Raw genomic sequence first — 23103 nt, forward strand, 5'->3', positions numbered from 1 at the left:
GAGGGGCACCGGGAAATGGTCTATCACTTCTGCACCCACTGCAATCATGGTTTTCAATACGGCAGAATAGCTCAGTCAAACGTCACCGGTCGTCATTATGGAGCGCTCAGCCAGTGAGCGCTGATCGCTGTCACTTGTTTGCTGACCAACTACCGCCGCTGTCGCCGGGGTTGCTTCCTACTGGCTATAAGTCAACCATTGTACCTAACGGTTACGAGAGAAGGGTACATCGGTGGTTACCTCTTCCCGCCCAGCACCAGAGGTTCGTCACCCCCCAGTTTCGCCATCCCCATCAGCATCAATTCTCACTCAGATTCCAAGATGTTTCCGACGTTCAGGAAAAACAAGCTGGTTTAACCTACTTGTGCTCGTGATGTTCTTAAGAGCTAATGCTATTGCCCCGTCCGCTGGCGTTGGAAACGTCACCAGCTTCATAGGCGGTCTGGACTGATATCTGTTATCAATTGTGTCCCGTTATTTCTAGACGGGCAGATGAACATCATCGCGTGTCAATGTGCGCTTGGTCTCGGAGCCTATGCACGAATACATCGATGGCTCGATACTATCGTAATCGTGGAAGGCGTTCTCCATGTGATAGTGTCCGTATCAAGACAGATGCCGGATCCCAAGCGAAGGACGGACGTAGCACCATTGGCGATAAAAAGGGGGGTACAATTTCAACGTTCTTTTGTGCACAACTGCCGATGTCCCTTTCCAATGACGGACTTATCAAGTAAGCTCTTGACGTAATTGCGTAGAACATGTGGTTTCGGTTCCTGAATTGGCATTGTGATAATCTCCGTTGCCGCAGCCGAACGGTATCGTTATCTTTATGCCGGTTTCCGTTTGCAACCTCTTAGTCGACGTACTTGCTTTTTTCTTGCGACCCCGCTTCTAGTTGTTGTTCGCCGCCCAGTCTGTGCCCAGAGCGTCAACTACGTAGACATTCATGAGTCCATACACGTCACAAACAGCAGGCTTGACCAATAACGTAGGGCACCGCTGGCTGCCTTGGGTTTCTGGCCTGCCCTTGGCTTGCTTTGGCTGATGGATCTGCTCTCCTCACCAAATGGCAAAAATAGCATTCTCTCCATCACGGTTCGCTCTAATACCCCCAATGACCCCCCCACCCCCACCGGCTTTTCAATTCGCCGCAGCCTAAACTCCTTGCGCCAATATATCCCTTGCCACATGCTCGTGCTCCTCACCCCCAGCTACTCTTTTAAATCTTAATTGCCACTCTTCGACTATCCCTTCAATTGTGATAAGCCTCCCGCCAGGTCACTACAGGGGTGTCTGACCAATTAAAATGTGAGCATAAAAGATACATCCATTCCCACCTAAATTAGCCCGTGATACTTGTCCCAATAATTCTTCTTGTTACAAAGTGCGACATCACATTGCTGACATCCCCAAATTGATTCTCTCTTGACCTTCGTGGTGTTATTACTGACCGGCTCCAAAGGCCTCCTTGAGCTTTTTGATCTTGGCTACCCAAGCTGATGGCCCTGACAAGCGAGGCAGTCGGATTTTCCCCCTACGGACAAATTTATGCTGTGCCACAGGCGTAAATTCGTCCCCGGTCCGAAACCTCCGTCTGGACTGACTTTCATTGTGGAACGCCTTGAATCTCCTGAGTGCGTGTAGACCTCCACTGTGGTTACTGCAGGGGTAGTAGGCCAATCGGAGGGCTTGACAACCGCAGTACCTTCCTCTAGCCTACGTTTTGGTTAAGAATAAAGTATACTCATGATAAGATCTTAGCGATAAGCTGCCCGTGACCACCTAAAATCGACGCTAATTGTTAAAGGACTAACACTGGGGCGAGTTACTTTGCGGAGGTCTACACGCACTCAGGAGATAGGTCGTTATGAATGCGCCGGCGCCAGTCTTTCTGATTTGTATATCGCTTCCAATGAGGCTGGCCGTGGAGTTGCAAAAGGAAGCTATTCACAAGGACCACATCTAACAGGAAGGTCCAAGTGAGAGCCCGCGAAGCGCCGCGGCGAATAGCATGATCGTAGCCCTGATATGCCCTCCTCTGGTCTCCTCGATCCACATGATTCATCTCATCATTATATGCAGCAGCCACGGTAGGGATTGATATAAGCTTGACTGGCTCGTCACTAAAAAATCGCTGTATTGGCCGTGCTGTAGAAGTCGTTGTTGACGGTCGCTTCCTCCATCGCTCACATCTCTCATCGCCCTTAAACACGGTTGATAGGAATACCACGAGGGCATTATCCTTCCATGCGATTTGGTTCACCTATTGGATAAGTAGGCATATTAGTAAGGGAAACATAGCCAAGAGTATCAAGGGTTCATACCTGGATATCAGGGGTTGGCACAACCCTGATCTCATTGAATTTGAACCCTGATTTCCCTGATTGATCCTTCATTTTGTAATCTGCAAGCTCCTTATAAATGCCACAGTTAAGACGGGCTGTGCCTGTAGCACCGTGGCCGTGCTGACGAAGAGAGGAAGAGGTCAGGCGATGAGAAGAGGCTATCCACAAAGACGTGATATGTCAATTGTGGTAGTAGGTTCATGAGGGCAATAATGACGCTCTGAGTCGAGTTCAATGTGATGACTTTATCCCCGTCGTTTGTGAGGACGTGGATAACTTCTTCAACCTTATCAGCCTCGCTAGCTTCCCTCTCTCGGCTGGCTTTTCCTCTTCTTCCTCCTCGGCCGCGGCCGCGGCGGCCGCCTCTCCCTCTTTGAGATACCGACTTCTTCCTCTTTGGACGTTCAACGCCAACAGGACCGTGTTCTGCACCGGGCTGGTGCCAAATCCACCGTAAAAAGATACCTAACTGGGCCACAACCCATACCTTGAAGCCTGTATCAGTAGGCTTGCCGGGCACATATGTGACCTCTGAGTTCCTCCCTGTATAGCGGATCATGCCCTCATCTACAGTGAGACGAGAGCCCGGCTCACAGAGCTGCGTTGTGGCATATTGTATGTGGTTAGACCATGGTTGTGCGCATTGAAAGACCTCAGGGAAGCTCTCATCGTCAGTAAATTTGGTATAATCGAAGGGGCGAAGGTGACGATGAAGGAGTTGAAACCGGCCATAGGTCATGAACTTGATGATAGATTGTTCAGGACGTTGCTCCCCCGGCTTAGGAGTCTTCCAATAATCTTCAATCGCAATTTACTTATAAATTCCTATATAAATTAGGATCCCAAGCCAGATATATACTTCTACAGCGCATTTAAGCTTCCAGCTTTGCAACCGTGACCAGTCTTTCAATTCATAGTTCCGTGTCAAACAATTAGTTCCACTAAGATCATTAATGACACCAGTCAATTAATGAAAATTATCTAAAGAACAAAAGAAATCAAACAGCCATGTGTTCAAGCACAGCTATTTAAGTTCATGTCGTTAAGATTATGCGACAAGCCGAATGTGAAACCATATACCATGCAGTACCCACCTGCCGGTAATACCCACCTACCGGTAAGCAAAAAAAAATTTCCCCATACAAAATTCCCAATTTCACTTGCATAGTACTTTGTCAAAAGGAAAGATTTTTTCATGAGAAAATGTCTGCTGTATTAAGAATTATATAGAATTTAATATTCCAGCATTGTTTCTTTAGTGACGCATGCGGCGTGGTCGCACGGCACTAATGTAAAATGTCTCAAAATGCCTCCCTTATCACCCAGCCTCCCCGAAGCTTCATCTAGAATTTTCTCTTTCCCATCTTTCCTCAATCGCCTCAAACATGCCTCAATCATCTTATACGGAGGACGATGTTATCCAGGCCATACTGGATGTCACAGATAATGGCCTCTCCCAGAACCAGGCTGCCCAGAAGAATGGCGTGCCTCAAACCACGCTCTCTGATCGATTAAGAGGCCTACCGTCAAGATCCGAGGTCACCCAGCCTGCTCAGCTTTTATCCAAGTCGGAGGAGTCTAGATTGGTTACCTGGATACTTCGACAAGAGGCCTCGGGCTATGCTCCTTCCCACAGTCAAGTTCGCGCCACCGTCGCTGCCCTCTTGAGACAGCAAGGACGGGAAAGGCCTATCGGTATACACTGGCTAGCCAGGTTCATTAAACGTCATGACGATATCAAGACGAAGGTGGGAAAACGCCAGGAAGCGGCAAGGTTCAATTCCTTTACCCCAATGGCCGTCAATTGGTACTTTGATATCCGCGAGAGCGAATATGGCTGGATCAAACCGGAGAACACGGTTAATGTTGACGAGGGCGGTATCATGGCTGGATTTGGTGAGTATTGATCATTTTTGCTACGAAACTCTCTAATCCACTGAAAAAATAGGCTTGGATTCCTTGGTCATTGGCAGTAGCGATCCTAGGAGGAAGGCCTTCCTCAAGGGCTCGCAGTCCCGCACTTGGACTACCTTTATCGAAGCCGTCACCGCAGATGGCCGTCTTTTGAAGCCGGGGATTATCTTCAAAGGTAAAGACCTTCAGCAACAGTGGTTTATCGATGAGCTCCGGGGGGTCGCCGACTGGTATTATATCACGTCCGACAATGGTTGGACGGACAACCATATCGCAGTCGAGTGGCTCAAGGAGGTCTATCTGCCACAAACGCAACCGGCGGATGAGTCTGATGCAAGGCTCATCATATTAGATGGCCATGGGAGCCATGTATCTGTGAGTATCTACCTGTTCTAGATCGGAAATACCACTGACGGCGCTGACTAAAACTCCAGGATGAGTGGATGGCTACGTGCTTTTTGAACAACGTATATTGCTGTTACCTGCCTGCACACTGCTCTCACGGTCTACAACCGCTTGATAATGGCCCATTCAATGCATCCAAGGCTGCCTATCGAAAAGAACTGCAGAAACTGACCAGCCTGACCGATTCTGCGCCGGTAGACAAGGTCAACTTCATCAAGGCCTATGCCAAAGCCAGGGAAGTGGGTATGACGAAGAAAAATATACTCTCAGGCTGGAGGGTGACTGGAAACTGGCCGATTTCACGGCGGAAAGCGCTCATACATCCTGAGATTCAGCCGGACAAGAAGGAAACAACGCCCGGGTCGGACGGCCACCAAGACGGGCAAGTCGACTCTGATAATACGCCAAAGACCAGCCGCCACATCCGAGATCTGGGGAAGAACAAGAGTCCGTCAACAAGAAGGCGCTATTCTGTGATATCGAGAGGGTTTGAAGCTCAAGAGTCAAAGATCGCCTCTCTGAGCACCAGAATAGCCAGTCTGGAGGAGGAAGTTGGCCGGTTGAGCAGAGGCAAGAAGAGGAAGGCGATACCGAATCCCAACAAAAGATTCATGACGTTGGCAGAGGCTCTATTGGCTGGTGAGACTATTTCCGAGCCAAATGAAGCAATTGAAGGGGCGGATGCTGTTGAGGATGTGATCGAGGTGGGAGGGATGGAAGAAGATGAGAGGTCAAATTCGGAGGAGGAAGAGTTAGCTGTGGTACACACACGCGCAGGGCGTGAAGTCAAAATACCGCGAAAATATTAAAATCCACTTGATTCTAAAACGAAATTCGAAAATCATTTCACGGTTTTTATTTTTGGTGAATTTTCCACGTATGGTTGAAAAATTGCATTTTGTATGGGGAAATTTTTTTTTTGCTTACCGGTAGGTGGGTATTACCGGCAGGTGGGTACTGCATGGTAGTTACATCCGGTCACACGAATGTTATGCGACAAGAAGCGATCAGGAGCGACAGCTTGAATCGCCAACGCTCCCAACGCTCCCAGCGCTCCCTAAGAACACCACAAAATATATAGCACACACTCATTTACACTTCCCTATATAACAGCTACCTCAGCTATCAATACAACTTAGTTACAGTCAATACCCTTAAACACATTACCAAACATGACTTACACCCCCTTGCTCAAACTACGCCTCTACACTCCTGCCAACATAAACCAGCACGGCCAGTTTATCCCTTGGGAAGCACATAATCGTCACAATGATAATACCTCTCTATTTATACAGTTCCTAAAACCCGTAAAACAAATCCCTCCCAAATATTGATCAAACGAAGTAGAGAAGTGGGAAAAGTGAGAGATGATTAGATAGTGACTAGGGGTAATTGAAACCGTGAAGCGCTAGTGATGAAAGGAGCACCAAAGTGAAGTTGAAAGAGTCCCGTCGGTCTAGCTAGAAAGGACGAAAGATCTCTTAGACTGCGCGAAGGCATCCAACAGGTACTCGCCCCACTGCTAGAGCACTATTAGTTGTTGCTGGCGCTTTGCTGTTATCCTGATCTCATCTTATTGCATTCCTAGTGGGAGAAATCAGATGCTAGCCATGATTGGCCTAGATCCCTGTCTGGTACCCGTTGGATGCCTTCGCGCAGTCTAAGAGATGTGTGTGGCTGTAAAAGACCTGCCAAGGGCCGGGCCGTTAGCTCTGGGTTGGGTGAGCGGCCCAGGGCGGTTTTGTGAAGATCCTATAGAGGCGGGTAGATTGATTCGACGGCTGAATCGATGAGATGAAGGGGCGGTCGTATTGGCAGATGATTAACCGGGTCAAGGCCAGCTCACGAGAACCCAATATGGTTGCGATTAGTGAGGTGCATGCGGAAACGGGTGGGGGATTGTGCTGGAGTTTCGGGACTGGCACGTGCATATGCTCACGCGCGCCATCGCGAAGGCCTGGCAAGGCCCGAGCGAACCTTATACATTGCCTCCGTAACCGAGGACCAGAGGTTGCTGCACCCGCTGGAACCAGTCAAAGCCAAGAGTCATGTTGTACCATGCACAACCACTCTTTCGCCAACCCCACTCTTTCGCCACGCAAAAAAAAAAAAGCACCACCAAAACTCGTCAACTTCACTTACACGAAAGTTGGCCAAAATAAATAGCTACGTAAAAGAAGTTACCTCTATTGATTATAGAAATAATTGGAGGTGATTGTTTTGACTCCGTAATGTTATGTGGGGTACGCGATATATGCAGGCCGTGCTATTGAAATATTATTAGTCCGATCACCAAGCCGCTCACCGCTCCTTCTCGTGTTTTTTGGTCTTTATCTTTGACAGCGAGAAAAAATGCCTATCTCGCGACTTCGATGGGAATATACAAAGGACGACATAGCTGAGGCTATATTGGATATTACTGATAATGGCTTTCCACCCTCTCAAGCGGCTGAGAGACGGGGAGTGCCCCGAAGGACTCTAATCGACAGACTTAACGGCCGGGGAGCCGTGAAAGAGCAGATTTACCCTCGCCGACGTTTGTCTAAGGATCAAGAGGATAGATTGGCTTTCTGGATACTCCGTTAGGAATCCTTGGGCTATGCTCTGTCCCACGATTAGATCCGCGCTTGCGTCATGGGCTTGTTGAGACGGCAGGGCGAACATCCCGAGTTAGGACGCAATTGGGTGGCCAGATTTATTAATCGCCGCATAGACCTCAAGACCAAGATAGGTAGACGCCAGGAAGCTAAAAGATTCGACGCTTTCACGCCCAAGGCAGTTCACTGGTACTTTGATATCAGGGAGGGCCAGTATGGCTGGATCAAGCTAGAAAACACCGTCAACGTTGACGAAGGGGGTATTATGACTGGTTTCGGCAAGCATCTATCTATATACCTTGTCAGTGCTTAAAATTTGACCGACTAATCCTTTTTATTTAGGCTTAGATGGCCTGGTTGTTGGAAGCGCGGACCCAAAGCGGAAGGCATTTCTCAAGGGACCACAGACTCGGAATTGGACTTCATTTATCGAGGCTATTACTGCTGACGGCCGCGCTTTAATCCCTGGCATAATCTTCAAGGGGAAAGAACTCCAGAAATAGTGGTTTCTTGAGGAATTCAAGACGATAGTAGACTGGTATTATATAACTTTGCCTAACGGGTGGACTGACGATTATATTGGCGTTGAATGGCTTGAAAGAGTCTATCTGCCCCAGACCACGCCTGCCGATGACTTTGACGCGAGACTGATTATTTTAGATGGTTATGGGAGTTATGCAATGGTATGTTCTTTGTTCTCTTTAGCCCAAGATCACTGCTGAGCGACGGAAGGATGAATGGATGGCTACGTGCTTTCTGAACAACGTTTACTGTTGTTATCTGCTAGCACACTGCTCTCATGGGCTCTAGCCGTTGGACAATGGAGTATCCAATGCCTCCAAAGCCGCATATCGACGAGAGTTGGAAAAGTTCGCTTCGTTGACTGATTCCACTCTAATGGACAAGGTTAATTTCATCAGGGCCTACGCCAAGGCGCGTCGAGTTGGAATGACTAAGAAGAATATACTCTCTGGCTGGAGGGTTACTGGGAATTGGCCGATCTTACGTGCCAAAGCGCTGCGGCATCTAGAAATCCAATAAGATAGGCCAAATGGCAGCCCAAGAGCGACTCCCAAACCTAGGCCGTATTTTGACTCGGACGATACACCACAGACGAGCCGCCAAATTCGCGATCTTGGGCTAAATAAATCACCAAAGACACGAAGACGTTATAACGTAATAGCCAAGGGGTTTGAGGCTTAATAGCAGACGGTAGCGGCGCATACTGCGAGGATTGCTAGCCTAGAGGAGGAATTGGCTCGCCTGAAGAGAGGGAAGAAGAGGAAGGCGGTGCCAAATCCTAACAAGCGTTTTATGACTCTTGGCGAGACTCTAGCTGCTGGAGAGGCCATAGCCGAAGAGGAGACTCAAATTATGCCTGTTGTGGTGGAATGTGGCAACTCAAGCGAGCCGGAGTCAGAATCGGAGGCTGGCTCGGTCATTGAAGTCAGAGAGGAAACCATACCCCATCAACTAACCACGCGATCAGGGCGGGTTATCAAAAGACCCAGGATTTAATAGATATGCGCATTTATTATTTATAAAACGAAAAATTTTGCGCATATCTATCATTTTGGTCAAGTTCTGCGTAAGTAAAGTTGTTGATTTTTGGTGGTGCTTTTTTTTTTTTGCGTGGCGAAAGAGTGGGGTTGGCGAAAGAGTGGTTGTGCATGGTAAGAGGCGGAGGCTGAAGCCGATGATTCCCAGAGGTCAGGCTGACGAGAGAAGTTTGTTGTTCGGCCGTCGCTGGAGTTGTCCGTTTGCTTAGCCTCGTTTGGGCAGGGGAGGCAGAGGGAGACTAGGAGGCGGGCCGGGACAAGGAGGGAGTTTCGAAGGTCGCTGAGCAGGCATATTGATTATGGTGCGTGCCGCTTGACTAGATTCGAATAGTTGTCAAGAGAGCCAAGTACAATTGGCTAAGTCCGTGACGGTTGGTAGTGTTGAGTGTCGAGTAGTATCGAGCAGTCGGGATAGTAGTAGTATGAGAGAGTTAAGTGACGCCAGATATATTACAAGGAAGCACAAGCTGGAAAGAGGCGATGGTGAGTACCTAAATAATTTCTTAAATGAGTTAATAGTAGAACGGGCTGATTGACCGATGATGTCATGCTCTCGTAGCTTTGGCGTCTCCCAGCGTCCCAGGCGTGAGCTACCATCTCTCTGAAACGCAGCGTGAACCTTCGTTTTCTCGCGCTTTGGCCTCCATCTGCTCCTTCTAATGTAATCCACGGGAACTCGACGCAGCCCCTAACTTCACCCGCCCTCATTACTTTATCACATTCAGAATGCGCGGTCGACAATACTCAATGATTTATTAGCGAAAATAGCTGCTAATTTCAAATCGAAATGAGAATTGACTAAAAATGCTCTCTTCAACTAACGTACTTGATAAGCGAGCGCCGCAAACAAGCGAGAGCCGCATTAGGATTTATACCTTAAATCGAGGTTTTCTAGGGATTGATTGAGAGCTCATAGCTGACTTTCATATGATTTGTATGATGATTTTGGTGGTAATGTGTCGCAGGCCAGGTATGAACTCAAAGAGCCTCAGGAACAGGGGCCCAATAGGGCCACGGGTACCCGGCGACTGATAGGTGTGCTCCCATCTCAACCAACCAAGCCAAGTAACTTGATTGATGGACACACTGAATGGTAGCAGCAATGTGGCCGCACGGGTTAGGGTAACATTCAAAGTCCTTGAGATCATGTAGTCAGCGATCAATGCGCAACAGTTCAGGCTCTGTAACCCCTCCCAAGATCCGACTAGCCCTATGCTAGCGCGGTGATCAAACTTGGATGCATCCCCTACTTCATTGTCGCCATGGTCCAATTCTCATCCGGATAGCCAACCGTTGAGGGGGCCGAAGGCCAATGAAGCCGAAGTGGCAAGTCGGGGGCCAGGCATGCTAGACGGTGGACGTCGAGGACGTAATAAAAAGAAGAGACGCCTTTGCCACTGAGCCAAACCCATTGTGATTATCCTTTGTTTCTTTGATGCGGCCCGCTTAGCTTGCAACCCCCCGAGAAATTTCCGGCCCCTGCTTGCAGCTTGTACTACGCAAGTCCTCCTCCGAGATGCCCAGCACATGGGGTTCGAGCCACACTTGTGTAACACTCGAAGCCATTCTCGTCACACTGGCCTAATGCAACGCTATCACATGTCGAGGCATCATATCAGCCGCCTTTCGTTAGTCAACCGCGTCAAGAACGAACGCTAGCTACCCACGGGAACCGGGCCCAGGACGGCGCGGTGACAAAGGCAGGGGCCCTGGAAAATGAGATCGAGATGACCTCTCTGTGGTGCAGACCTCGAGATAAATAAGTAGAAAAGGAAATAGGAACATTCTGTGGCTGATAAGCCGGTCAAGTCCCCGTCCCCAAGTCCCCAAACAATAGCACTACACAAGCTTTCAGATAACGCGTCCACCCTGGAGGTCCCTACAATGGCATCTTATCATCCTTGCCATTCTCGTCCCGTTTCAATCCCATCTTCATCCTTGCTCAGGTCGCACCGGGTGCTACTACCGTCAATATGAGGCCTCTTGCTGCAACTTCTCTTCGCATGCTTGTACATATCGACTAGACTCATGGACGAGGTAGTTCTGAATGAGGGTACAATTGCATCCCGAGTGCTGTAGAATTTGCATCTTAAGTTCATACACCTCGAATGTCAGGTCGGCCACGCAGGTGGAAAGATCGCGGTGGATACGCTCCAGGTCCTGCTGGCTTGACTCAAGTTTCAGCTGTTCTTCCCTCTGCTTAACACGGAGCTTGTTGGATGCGATTCGGTTTCGTTCCTGGATTCTTTTAATGCGATTGTTGCCATGTTGGGCTGGATGAGCGCCGTTGCCGCTGGCATTTCTCGTGCGGCGAAAAGTTGAATGGTTTGTCTTGTTCTTTGCTTGTGGATTGACGTCTCTGTCACCCAGCGGAGTTCTTCCAGTGGATTTGCGAGACATAAGATCGTCAGAGTAGCAATTTTGCTTTCGATTTGGTTTCTTTGTCGTCGAGGGTGAGTCCCAATGGCCCTGGGCAGGAGGTGATTCCTTAGAAATCCTATGTTCAGGCACCGAAAACAGGGGCGTATCCGCTATGACAGGATCAAGGCCGTTCCACGAATTCATATAATCGGTCTCATGGCTGATAACATGCCAATGGTCTGTCGAGTTGGTGTTATAGTGATAGAAGAAGCCATCGAGTAGAGGACTAGTCTGCGTATAAACGCCGTTTGACGTGCTGCTCTTGCCTTCTGATGTACCAAACGGGACTAGCTGGTTTGACGACCACCATTGCTCCCATAGAAGAGATTCGGGGATGTAGGATGTCCCAAAGGTTGAGTCGTCCCCCATGTCTCTCGGCTCACCTAGGCCTCTATCCTCCGTGAGATAAAGAGAGATCACAGGGTATATCTCTATACAAGAAGTTCAGCTGATGGCCAAAGCAGCGGGGGAAGAGCTAGAGGGAGACCCTAACCATCTAGATCCGTCTTGAAGACCTGTTGGGCTATTTCTGTGCTAGTGACGGTGATTTCGAGCAGGTGAACAACCGCGCACTGGAAGCTCGGGATGACTAGGGGTAAAAGAAGCTACTGTGCTGACGCTCATACAAGTCTCTGCGAACGAAATGACCTGCAATATATGAACAGAAATCGAAAACAGGACGTGGAACGGCCGACAAGGAAGCTCGTTCAATTTCCCAGACCGATCAGATCTCGACGAGTGGCGGGAAGGGAAAAGCCAAATTTAAGGATGTGAAAACGCATGGATAAGAAACCATCTCAGTATCATTGAAACCCTAGGCTCGGAAGAAATTCCCCGGAAAATGTGGCCAGGCTTCAAAGCCAAGATCCTTGATCTAGCATTCGGTTTAGAGGCCACACAGCCTGACTCGCGACTTGCTGGGAGGGACGGCGCGGGACGGATGGAGCTAGGATGGTACCTGCGCGCACTTTTCATTCTCGCTAGTCCAGAAAAGAGATAGTTAGGGGGACTAGGAATCAGTGAGACCAGCACAGGGCCCAACCTTTTAGTGTTGGACCGTGCGAGAGTTTGGAAACCCGCCCAATAGGCAGCCAAGGTTGATGCATGTTTGTGGCCTCCAACTCATCAAAGGTGTGACAGAGGCTGCGAGCAAAGGATCTTATTTGATGTTGTTCTGGGATAGACCATTCTGCCAAGGGAAATCTTAGCCCTTGCACCGAGTAGCTCACATTTTCCAGTAATTTATCGGCCCCACTGCCTTCAACGTGCACCTTCACGGGCATGGGCAAAGCAAGTCGCTCTGCATATCTGTGTACACGGTTTACACCCAGGAAATCGCCCTAGGGCGACTCGCCCGGTGGGCCCACTTTCAAGTCTACCCACCGGGTATCCGATATTGGACGCCACGATCTACGATTACCATCCCTTTATACCATGCGGCTCAACAGGGCTCCTTTTGGCGGTGAATTTGGCACCAACCTGGTCCCAGAATATGGGCGTACCTGCTTGAAACAGCCCTTATCAACCGCTATCTGTAGCTTTGAGGGCAGCCCAAGTGGAAGCGATACACAAGCACAAGCTCAAGTGGCGGCAACGCGTCATCGACAACCTTTTTTTGTCCTTCCATATCGCCAGTCAGTCAAGGCAGAGGTCTCGGTCTGGAGATGAATTCACGCCGATTGAACAGCATAAATAGGTCTCTAGAGGGAAAAATTAAGAGTTGATTGTTTGTGGGGGAACATGCCTTCTTTCGCCGTCCAGGGGTACACGGGCCCAGTGGGCCCACTTAAAAGATCGCCCAGCTCCAAGCCCATCGGCGGCGGTGTCCGAAGATTGACCTTAAAGTTGTACGTGGTACTCCGTACGTTGTGATTCTCGGGTGGGCCAGTTCTGCTTATCGGGATCCTGTCACGGGAGTTATCTGATTGGTTTCCACTGTGCGTGTGATTCCAGGAGCTGACATTCATCCCTCTCATTCTTACTAACGTCAGGTACCCTTTTCCCACCTGCAACATCATGACAGCTCACATTCAACCCGCGATTTCTCGCGCCAAAAAAAAAAAAAAAAAAAACTATCACCAAACTGACTTTTGCAATCGATACAGCATACGTAAGTGGCCAGAAAAAAGTCTTCAGCTGGCTCCTCAGGACCACGAAAATGGGATGTCACAGAATGCAGCAGCTGCCAACCGGCATGCGGCTTGGAGACGATGTTAACCAGTCAATTGTGGTAAGCCTCCCGAAGGTACCTTGTCCCAGTGTTATGATACTAGCAAGGTTCTCAGTTTATCGCTGCGATAAGATCTTATCTGTTATGCTCTTATGATAAGTGGACATGAGGGCTCAGCGAAGAGGGAGGCTTACACACAGTCGAGGGGATATTTGACATGTCCATCGCCATTTCTGTGGGTTCTGGTGTATTCTCAGTTTTCGACGGTTATCAATGAGAGAATTACAAAGCAGCGCTCGGCGATACGACCGCCGCCGCAAAGGGCACTCAGGAGATGTCAAATTTCCAATGCAATTTTTGTTCCCAATGTTTACAACTGCGACATTCACATGCCTGCAAAACACCACTTGCATTTGGATGGCACCATCTCCCTTCAACTGTAACTGTGGTAAGTCTCTACTACCTACATTGCCCCACGCTATCCCCGTCCTCACGGGAGTACATGAGGGGAACATGCGAGTCGAGTCAATAGACTCATGAGACGCTAAGTCTTACGAATCTCGAATCGCATGTCTTGGCGTTCGATTTCGATGCGAATAACGATTCTCGGGGATCGAACCATACTCGGGGATCGGGCCATCCACAGGGATCGACCGAATTTCCATCGATTGGGCCGGGAGCCACCCGAGCTACCCGAGCCACGTGATTCGCCGGAAACGTTTCGAGAGCCCCTGTGACGAGTTGCTCGAGGTCCTCTCCTTGGGCGGGTGGCCACTCATTTGCTCACGCGAGGATGGGGGGTTGCTGCCTGCCACACACCCACCATCTCGCTGCTCGGGTGGTGTCGCATATCACAACTCGGTTCATGCGACCGGATATGAAACGCGGCCCGTACTTTGGGGTCGTGTATCCGGTTTCACATCCAGCTTGTCACATCAAGGATTCCAATCCTAACGACATGAGCTTAAATAGCTGTGCCCGAACACATGGCTGTTCAATTTCCTTTGTTCTTCAGATAATTCCCATAAACTGACTGGTGCCATCAATGATCCCTGCAGAGCCAACTGTCTGACATCTTTTTTGCTTTTTGTGCATCCGTTTGTCGCACACAGAGCCTGATCAGGGCGGTTTCCTCTGACGCGCTGCGGCCCATCACGTGATGTGATGACTCAGCCATCAGTAGTATTAGTATTTTTATTACACCCGGGAGAACGGATCTCATAGGGCCAGTGGCTACGCTAAGCCGTCTTCGCTTCTCCGCTATTCCTCCAGACCACCCAAAAGAGCCCCACTCTTCCTTCCAGCCCGTCTCTTTTCCAGCCCCGCTTGCTTGACTCTGCTTGACAGGCCTGCTCGAAGGCCGATTTCTCCAAGTGTTCAGCATCCTATCCCCAGCAGCTGAAGCATGGTCTGTCAACATGAGGCTGTTTAATGTTAGTAGTCAGCTGTAGTGTTGGTGTTTAGTATGTTCTGTTTCCCTTTTTTCACCTCAGTCTTCCCGTCGCCATTGCAAACTTTACCGCCGCTCGCACCGCCTTCAGGTTAGGTGTCCATTTCGGTCCGTCCGACGCTGACTTTCCACCAAGGAAGTAGGAAAGGTTTCCCATCATGCTTTGTCCAGCTTGTCGCATGACTTCACGCTCCGTCTCCCATCTCGTGCATCGGAACAGAAAGTGTTCCACCGTCTCTGGTGCTCGTCCGCACTCACACATGTCCGATTCGGCGGTTCCTATCTTGCACAGATAGCTGTTGATCCTCGCCATTCCCGTGCGGAGCTGCGAGAGCACGTCAGCTTCCCGTCTCTTTAGGCCGTCATATAGCGCTTTCGTATGTTCGCCTGGTAGGGCTCGATCGATCCGCTTGGAGTAGCCGCCTACTTTGTCGGGGAGTGCCCGCTGCCGCCGCAATTGCGACGTCGCCAGCCTGGTCCGTGTCGACCGAGCCTGGTACGGCGGCGACTCTGGGGTGCATCCTGCTTTGGTCGCTTTCTTGGCTTGTCTCTTCGCCTTGCGGCCCATGGCGAAACCGTCGTTTCGGGACGGAGCCCAGATCATCTTGACCCTGTTGTTTCCTCTCGCCAGTCGTTCGATGTGTTCGTAGATCTGTCGGATGGTGGTCTGGCCAGATTGCTGTCGCGGTCGTGCGATCGCTTTCAGTGACGACTGGCAGCTTGATACCACGGTGAGCTCTCGACATTGCAGTCCGTCAGGCATGCATCGTAACGCCATCGCTATTGCCTCCAGTTCGGCCGTGTACGGGTTCTGGTCGTCTCGCGACCCGAGGGTGACCGAGTACCTGGCCACCATCCTACCAACTTGACCAGTTGACTCTTGCGTGACGAGGCCTCCCATAGCTACAAGCCCTTCTCTGTCAGAGGCACTGGTCGCGATGACGATATCTTTGGCATCGTTAGCTGCTGCTATCGCCGCCTCACGGTCGGCCTCGCATACCAGTGACACTCGGCTGTGCCACGGCGGTACTGCATAGGCTTGGATCGTTTCCATTCGCTCGATTCCGCTCTTCTCAAATGCAAGTGCCAACCTCTTGAGCGGTGACAAGTATCTCCGGCTCACTGATACTTTGAGCGTTGCGAGCGGATGCGTCTTTGGCAACGTCCGGACGTTGATGTACAGCTTCATGCCGGCTTGGGCGTGTCGTCCGTCTACTGTCTGGATACCGGCCTCCGCTTCCGCGACCGCCCGCGACACTGTCCGAAAGGCTCCCGTGATGGCCTGTGCTCCCATCTTCTGAGCCCTGTTGAGCCAGGTCAGTTCCTTCTCGCCACGTGCGTGCGACCACACGACGGAGGCGTAGTCCATGGCCGGGGCAACTGTCGCGACGAAGAGCTGTCTGGCAGTGTGCGGTGAAAGCATCTTGAGTCTCCTCAGACACATGGCTGCTGAAAGACCTTTAGAAGCGGCCTTGGCCATGTGTTCCTTGAACCTGAGCTTCGTGTCCATGACCACTCCCAAGATCTTGGCCTTCTGCTTCGGCTTGACTTCCTCTCCCTTGATCGTGAACGGCGCATCACTGGAGCGTTCAGCGACACGTGTGAAGTGGATGACGGTTGTCTTGTCGCATTCAAACGTCGCTCCACTGCGTCTCTCTCACGCTAGTGCTCGGTCAATGATGGCCTGTATGCCGTCCCTGTTCGCCTCCGCCGTCGGCCCTGTGACCCAGGCTGAGTAGTCGTCAACGAACGCGATCGAGCCGCCTTTCGAGTCGATCCTGCTCTGCACTAGGTCTGCGTTGAAGAAGAGGATGAGCACAGGCGACAGTGGCGACCCTTGCGGAAGGCCGGCCTGTGGCAGCTCCCGTCGCTCAGAAGTGTAGCCGTTCACCACGATGGTGGCCATGCGGTTCGAGCAAAACGCATCTATCCACTTCACCAGCCCCTTGGGGATGCCTCTTGCGTCGAGTCTGCAGCAGTCTGTCCTTGAACCCGCCATTGTAGGCACCCTTGACGTCGAAGCTAACCAGACTGACCACTTTGCGGTTCCGCCATGCTTTGTAGACCTGTTCCTGGAAGAGCAGCAGTGCCTGCTCTGCCGACTGGGGCGAGGTACGGACTGGAGGGCTTCACGCACTCGGGAGATGAGATTAGTTCTCCCGGGCGTAATAAAACCTACCTACCTACCTACCAGCCGCATTTTCATCAGCCCCAACCACGCGACGTGAACCTTCCCTGGTCTGGCTTTCCGACTGCGCATCACCATGTGGGTGGCGTCTCTGCCAGGGCTCGAACTTAACCCCAATGCGATATCTTGCGTCACACTGATGACAATGCTTTGCTTTAGAATTCCGTGGTCTGACTGTGGTCGTAAGCAGGGTCTTTGCCAGAATCATTCTGGGTAAAGCGGCTTGTGATGATCCGACCCACCATAACAGATAACGCATCAACACCATGACGGTGAGAAGGCTAAGCGACAAGAAGGAAAAAAAAAAAGGGGGGGCAAGCAGGGACAAACAAGCACTGCGCGGCTACTCTAATTGACGGTAATTAAGCCAATTATTATCTCGAAGCCTTACCTATTACTGTCGCACGAACTTTCCCGGTCTTTTTTAAAACACATATCCCCGATTACTTACCCAAGCCCACAATCGCCATGGGCTTACACCACCTTAAACACAACCACTTCACATAAACCTCCACGTAATGTATCGCGAAAACCGCCTAGCCGCTTTCTCTCACATCGGACTGGAATTCTCCCAGCGACAGCACGATGCGTCACGCCAAACATAACTGTACCACCAAAGAAGACCGACTCATGGAGCGCTCGCGCCAGGAAAGTACCTGCTCCGAACGCAGCTGCAAGGGCATGACGGCCGATGAGACACGAGGATTATGGATTTGCATGCTTGAGGTGCAGCAGCGGTATGGGTGCTATACTTCTGCGAGGATGGATATGGCGTTGAATGCTAGTGATGATGGGCTTGGCCTTATGCGTAAGTTTCTCTTCTAGAGCGTTCCGTTTTTCTCCATTATGGCAGGGGGTTTGGCGTTGATTGAGAGCAGCCAACCGATTTATCATTGATACTCTCAACGAGTCTGTCGTTGACCTTCCGGACGAGGGGAGGGACATGTTGAACCGCTACCTATGCCCGTCTTCATGTCTGACGAAGCAGAAGTGGAAATTTTGGAAGAGAGATTGAACCAACCTTGTGTAGCTGGGAATGATTCATGTCGGAGTATAAACCGTTGGAATCGGCGGCGTGAAGGCGATCGGGTCAGCTAGCTCGATTTTAACCTTCGATTGTTCACGCCTTAGTCCGGTAATAAGGATCAAAGTCGTTTAGTCCTGCTTATTGGCCGCCTTGTTACCGGAGCAGCGCTTGTAGAATCTTGATATTCTAGGCAGTAGTTTGTCGAGTGGGTGGTGGCCCTCGCAGCACTAAAGGGATTAGCGTGACTTAGCTGCTCGTCCGATCAGCACTGAAACTTCGATGGTGGAGCGAGCATATTGCCAAGGCCTGATGTATTCGTGCAGTGTGCTAAAGACTTGACATTTGAGAACGACGGCCTTGCCCTTTCAACGGGGACGATAGGGCCCTGCACTTTTGACCGGCTGCACCATCGAACTGCTACTGCTACGGAGCCCTCCGCGCCAGGTAATTGGGTTATACTTGTTGGTGCTATCCCTCGTAGTAAGCTGGACGCATGGTGTTGCACGAAGCTACGGAAGTGGCTTCGCCCGGCACACCAATTAAGGTTTCGTACGTACCAACGGGCGAAATAAACTCAAGCTGACATGTGCCTGGCTAGCGGCAAGTGGCCAAACGTCATAAGACTGGTTTCTTTCAAAAAAGTTGTTAATTCAGGGCCGGTCTAGACTATTATTGTGAACATCAAGTTTCATTTACCTCGCTTACTGGTGAAGTATAGCTCTGTGGCGGTTATGTGGCCGCCAATCTCACCTACCAGATGCTATTGAGTTTCTTGCATGAGCACATGGACTGAACCTCATGCAGACGCTGGCGACACTGGCGACACCCTTGCGTAATGAGGGCATTGGATGCAGAAATCAACCAGTCGTCTCAGGCATATATATACCAGGGTTTGCCTCATATTTCATTTCAATTCGGCAGCAAAAACACTCTGCTACACCCACTACATAACGGTTTCGAACCTTGAAGTAACCTGTTAACCTCTTATTTCTAATCAATCACTCCTGCTCCACTCCGAAATGGCAAAAACCGGTACTGCGCATAAAGTTGTATCTGCACTCCTCCGTCTTGGGGAATTTGCCTGCGCTGTGATTGTCCTGGGAATTCTCTGTCGCTTCTGCTATCTCATTAGTATCGCGCAGGCGGATGCCGATGGCCGGATCATCTATACCATGGTCGTCGCGGGCATCGGTATTATCTACTCGTTCTTTTTTTGTCCGCCATTCAAATCTCTCTTTTTGGGCTTCCCGTTTGACTTTGTACTGTTCGTGATGTGGCTTGTGGCATACTGCTTGCTTCAGACTGTATGGCTCTCCCCCCATTTTTCTGTTGTTCCTTGGCAAAGACCACCAACTGATATTAACCGCACAATTCACGCTGAGCAGAGAACGGGTAGCCACACCTGCTCTTCACGCTGGTATTACGACTATTGGGGCTACTACTGGGGTCGTTTCTGGCGAGTAGGCCCCATTGGGACGGTTACCATCGACAGGGCGGGATGCGCGCAGTGGAGGACGGTCCTGGCCTTCTCATTCATCGCCTGGTTCCTCCACTTTACGAGTGGCATTCTCGTGAGTCATTTACCTGTATCCGTCTTCGACATTCAAGAAAACGGAAGAAATTGACGCAACTACCTCTAGGGGATATATGTCTTCCATACTTACATCAAACTCGACGAGACAAAGCGCGACATCAAGCATCATGCGGAAAAACTCACCAAGTAAGTTCCTTTAGGCATAAGATATTGCATGATTCAGACTCTAAACTAATTACTCTTGCACTTAAGAACTCATCCCCAGGCGCACGGCTACGAGCAGGGACATGAAGGGCAGAATAGCGTGGCAAACACCCAGCCTACAGTGCCTACTACTACAGTCTAACCTGGACTAGAATACTGAGGAATTATCTGAGGAAAAAGGCAACAATTGGCAACACCCAAGTCTATTTTGTGTTTAACGAGGTCCGAGGTAACCTATTTGTACTTTGAGAATTCCCAAGGAACGAAGGGTGAAGCAGACTGAACCAGGAATAAAACGGAAGGTGACACGGACATGTACCTAATGTATCAGATTTCGTCTTGCCCATCAGAGAGATCATACAGTCCACCAGAGCCATCGTGACAGTGTTCATCACATTCTCCCATTTCCAGTTACACAAATCACAGGTACAGCACCATGAAAATGATCAACACAGTAGGTCCTATCGCCCTCATACACGGCCCCGGGTGCCCTACGCCACTGGTGATGATCTGCTCCGGCTCGTATGTACCCGGCATTGTCGAGTTCGTCGTGCCGTTCCAACAGTACCTCGCAAAGCAGTCTACACATTTGGCGGGAAATTCCGTGTTTGTGCGGACCAGGCTGCGTGCCAACATCGCGCAGCCTATACAGGCGGGCCAGTCGGAGTCTACTGTGCCGTTGCCCATAGTTGCGACGTTGTACCCGTTACGAATGATCTCGTCCCGCTCAGTATTACTGTATTCGAGGTCGAAGGTTGTGAAGTTGGACTGATATGTATACGGCGCGTTGGGGAGGTAGACAATCAACGGTCCTGACGAGTTGTTGGTGTCTCTGTCGCACCCGAAGAAGGTCGGACGCTTGTTTAGGCCCAGATTGATAAACGTGTTTTGATCCGGGACCTTTGGGAACTCGCTATTCTGTGTCGAGATGCCCTCCTTGGACCTCTGATACATTGCCATGAGGGCTGTGCCGTTCGGCCAGCGAGTCTGTGTATCAGCGGAGCCGTCAACGGCGAAGATGGCATCGACTTGGCGGTCAGATAAGATCAATGGATGCAAGGGAATGTTTTGCAAGTCCTCGCCACCGTCGACGAGCGTTAGGACTGTGCTTTCCGCGTTTGAGTTGTTACTGGGATTGTATTTGTAGAACGGGTTAGGCCAGCTGGCGATGTCCCTATTCTCTTCGCCAATATCCGCCAGCGTGTCGTTTATGGCCTCAAGCAAGAACTCTGGAACATTCTCAGCTTTACCAATCTGTAGGAATGCTTGGTTAAACAGTGACGAAGAGGTCCCCATGACAAATCCGGCGTTATCGACCCCAGCGATGCAGTCTCCATCCCGTTTGATGGTGCCGTTGTCGAAGTCAGAGCCGACATATTTCAGAGGTGCGAAGGCGACGAGTCCCGGATCGTAGGACCCCATTTCTCATGGGTTGAACTCCACAATGGTGGAATTGTTCGCTATCTGAAGTTGTCCCGACGTCCGCTCCACCGCAACGATGATGGGCATCGGTGCCCTTGCCTCGGCGAACTCGGTGTCATTCGCAATCGATGAGAAGGTGTATGCTAAGGCAATTGTTAGCCTGCTATTCCGACAATGGCTGAAAAAGTCCCAAACCCGGCCCTCCATCGCTGGCATTGACGAGCTGGTACGACAAAGCCCTTCCCCAATAATCGGTTATGGTCTTGTTATAGCCAGCGTCGGCTTTATCCTTGACATCTTGGTACAGCCCGCGATAGTACCGTGTTACGGACAAGTTTGCTGGGCCTAGTTTTTGTAGAAATTAGCAAACACCATCGGCTCTATCAACCAGAAACTTGGCTCTAACAAACCTTCGATGACTGACTCATCAAACTGCCAAAGGGTATCAAGGAAGCTACCCGACGCGTCGATGATGGACTCTACCGAGGTGAAATTCTGCACATAGAGACTTCCAACAAGCCAACTACCGCCAGACAGCCCACTGAGGTACGTTGCAGCCTGAAGAATGCCACCTAGATGGCCCTTGTCCGTGGAACTCGTGGTCCGGTTGTCAAACGCGGCGATGGCGCCGGCGCCGTTGATCATGGCTCGATAACCTCCGCCCGAGATGGCTATGCCGATACGCGGCAACTCGCCGCCCTCACTGACGATGCTATTTATATAAGCATCCGTGTCAATGTTACCGATGTCGGCTCGATTGAGAACGTCCTTCAACGCTGAGATGGTGTTGTTACCACGACGCTGCAGCCATGCTGTTTCGTCAGTCGACAGCGTCGTCGCCTTGCGGATGACTGGCGGTCTGGAAGGGCATGAGACTCGGCCTGGGGCATAACCATCCGGGGCATTTGGAACGGCTCTTAGCCCAAGAAAAGGCAAGACTCCATGGTTCATGGACCTGCCCTGTGCCGCTGAGTTCAAGATTAAGCATGATTTCATTTTTTGACGGCGCAGCATTAACTTACCAGTGGGCCAGAACAAAAGAACTGCCAGGAGGATTAACCGATCGCAAGCCAACATCGTGGATTATTGATGAAGCCTGATAAAATCCCGCTCAATCTTTTTTGTGTGCGATGATTATCTCGAGTGGATGATGACGGGAAACTTGATGAATTGAATTTCAAAAGCAGTCAGGAGAGCGGGCAGCTGTGGGATCGTTCTTTTTGCCTTAGATCATTGTTACATCTGAGGCTTGCTAGACCTGCCCAAGGTTAACGATGGCTTGTGCCACAACTGCTTCCTAAGGTTAGAGTTATCTTTGATGGCCTGGCTTCCGCATCCTCTTTAGGCTAGACATGGCACACAGTTTGTTGCGGCCGCCGCGGCTCATGAATACGAGACCGAGAGAACCTCTATACTGGCCAATGGATTAAGGGGAGTTAGAGCAAACTTTTTTGTAATGTTATCGCCTGCAGTTGGGGTCTACCATTCGCCGGGACTCCGGTAGGGTCGCTGGACCACTGGCAAGTTCACTACGCATAAGACGACCATAATTGATAAGAATTCCGGCTGCCAGACCGGGACTTGATTTGATACTGATCTAACTCTGGGACAAACTACTTATTGGAGCCTCGGCGCCCTCCACGGGACTCTCGGTGACAGCCCCAACCACACTATCTCTTAGACTGCGCGAAGGCATCCAACGGGTACCAGACAGGGATCTAGGCCAATCATGGCTAGCATCTGATTTCTCCCACTAGGAATGCAATAAGATGAGATCAGGATAACAGCAAAGCGCCAGCAACAACTAATAGTGCTCTAGCAGTGGGGCGAGTACCTGTTGGATGCCTTCGCGCAGTCTAAGAGA

At 50.5% G+C, this 23103-nt stretch overlaps 7 protein-coding genes across 7 annotated transcripts; 1 reads left to right on the plus strand and 6 right to left on the minus strand.

Moving 5' to 3' along the window:
- Positions 1-1446: 1446 nt before the first annotated feature.
- Positions 1447-2399, minus strand: MRS44_013135 (uncharacterized protein; the record flags this gene model as incomplete). Its single annotated transcript, XM_065616623.1, has 4 exons — positions 1447-1554; positions 1608-1719; positions 1854-2266; positions 2328-2399. The coding sequence occupies 4 exons, from the start codon at positions 2397-2399 to the stop codon at positions 1447-1449; spliced, it is 705 nt and encodes a 234-aa protein (XP_065472695.1).
- Positions 2400-2433: 34 nt separating this feature from the next.
- Positions 2434-3087, minus strand: MRS44_013136 (uncharacterized protein; the record flags this gene model as incomplete). The annotated part of the gene is made up of 1 exon (XM_065616624.1): positions 2434-3087. One exon carries the CDS (start codon positions 3085-3087, stop codon positions 2434-2436), a length of 654 nt encoding a protein of 217 aa, XP_065472696.1.
- A 646-nt stretch (positions 3088-3733) lies between these two features.
- On the plus strand, positions 3734-5476 carry MRS44_013137 (uncharacterized protein; the record flags this gene model as incomplete). The annotated part of the gene is made up of 3 exons (XM_065616625.1): positions 3734-4244; positions 4297-4637; positions 4697-5476. The coding sequence occupies 3 exons, from the start codon at positions 3734-3736 to the stop codon at positions 5474-5476; spliced, it is 1632 nt and encodes a 543-aa protein (XP_065472697.1).
- Positions 5477-10791: 5315 nt separating this feature from the next.
- Positions 10792-11613, minus strand: MRS44_013138 (uncharacterized protein; the record flags this gene model as incomplete). The annotated part of the gene is made up of 1 exon (XM_046267830.2): positions 10792-11613. One exon carries the CDS (start codon positions 11611-11613, stop codon positions 10792-10794), a length of 822 nt encoding a protein of 273 aa, XP_046125870.2.
- A 3285-nt stretch (positions 11614-14898) lies between these two features.
- On the minus strand, positions 14899-16770 carry MRS44_013139 (uncharacterized protein; the record flags this gene model as incomplete). Its single annotated transcript, XM_065616626.1, has 2 exons — positions 14899-16444; positions 16526-16770. The coding sequence occupies 2 exons, from the start codon at positions 16768-16770 to the stop codon at positions 14899-14901; spliced, it is 1791 nt and encodes a 596-aa protein (XP_065472698.1).
- A 3467-nt stretch (positions 16771-20237) lies between these two features.
- Positions 20238-21239, minus strand: MRS44_013140 (uncharacterized protein; the record flags this gene model as incomplete). Its single annotated transcript, XM_065616627.1, has 1 exon — positions 20238-21239. One exon carries the CDS (start codon positions 21237-21239, stop codon positions 20238-20240), a length of 1002 nt encoding a protein of 333 aa, XP_065472699.1.
- Positions 21240-21402: 163 nt separating this feature from the next.
- MRS44_013141 (uncharacterized protein) lies at positions 21403-22316 on the minus strand (the record flags this gene model as incomplete). The annotated part of the gene is made up of 3 exons (XM_065616628.1): positions 21403-21584; positions 21650-22207; positions 22262-22316. 3 exons carry the CDS (start codon positions 22314-22316, stop codon positions 21403-21405), a joined length of 795 nt encoding a protein of 264 aa, XP_065472700.1.
- Between the last annotated feature and the right edge of the window lie 787 nt (positions 22317-23103).

This window comes from Fusarium solani, assembly GCF_023522795.1.
Source record: "Fusarium solani strain SB1 chromosome Unknown bctg00000009, whole genome shotgun sequence".
NCBI lineage: Eukaryota > Fungi > Ascomycota > Sordariomycetes > Hypocreales > Nectriaceae > Fusarium > Fusarium solani.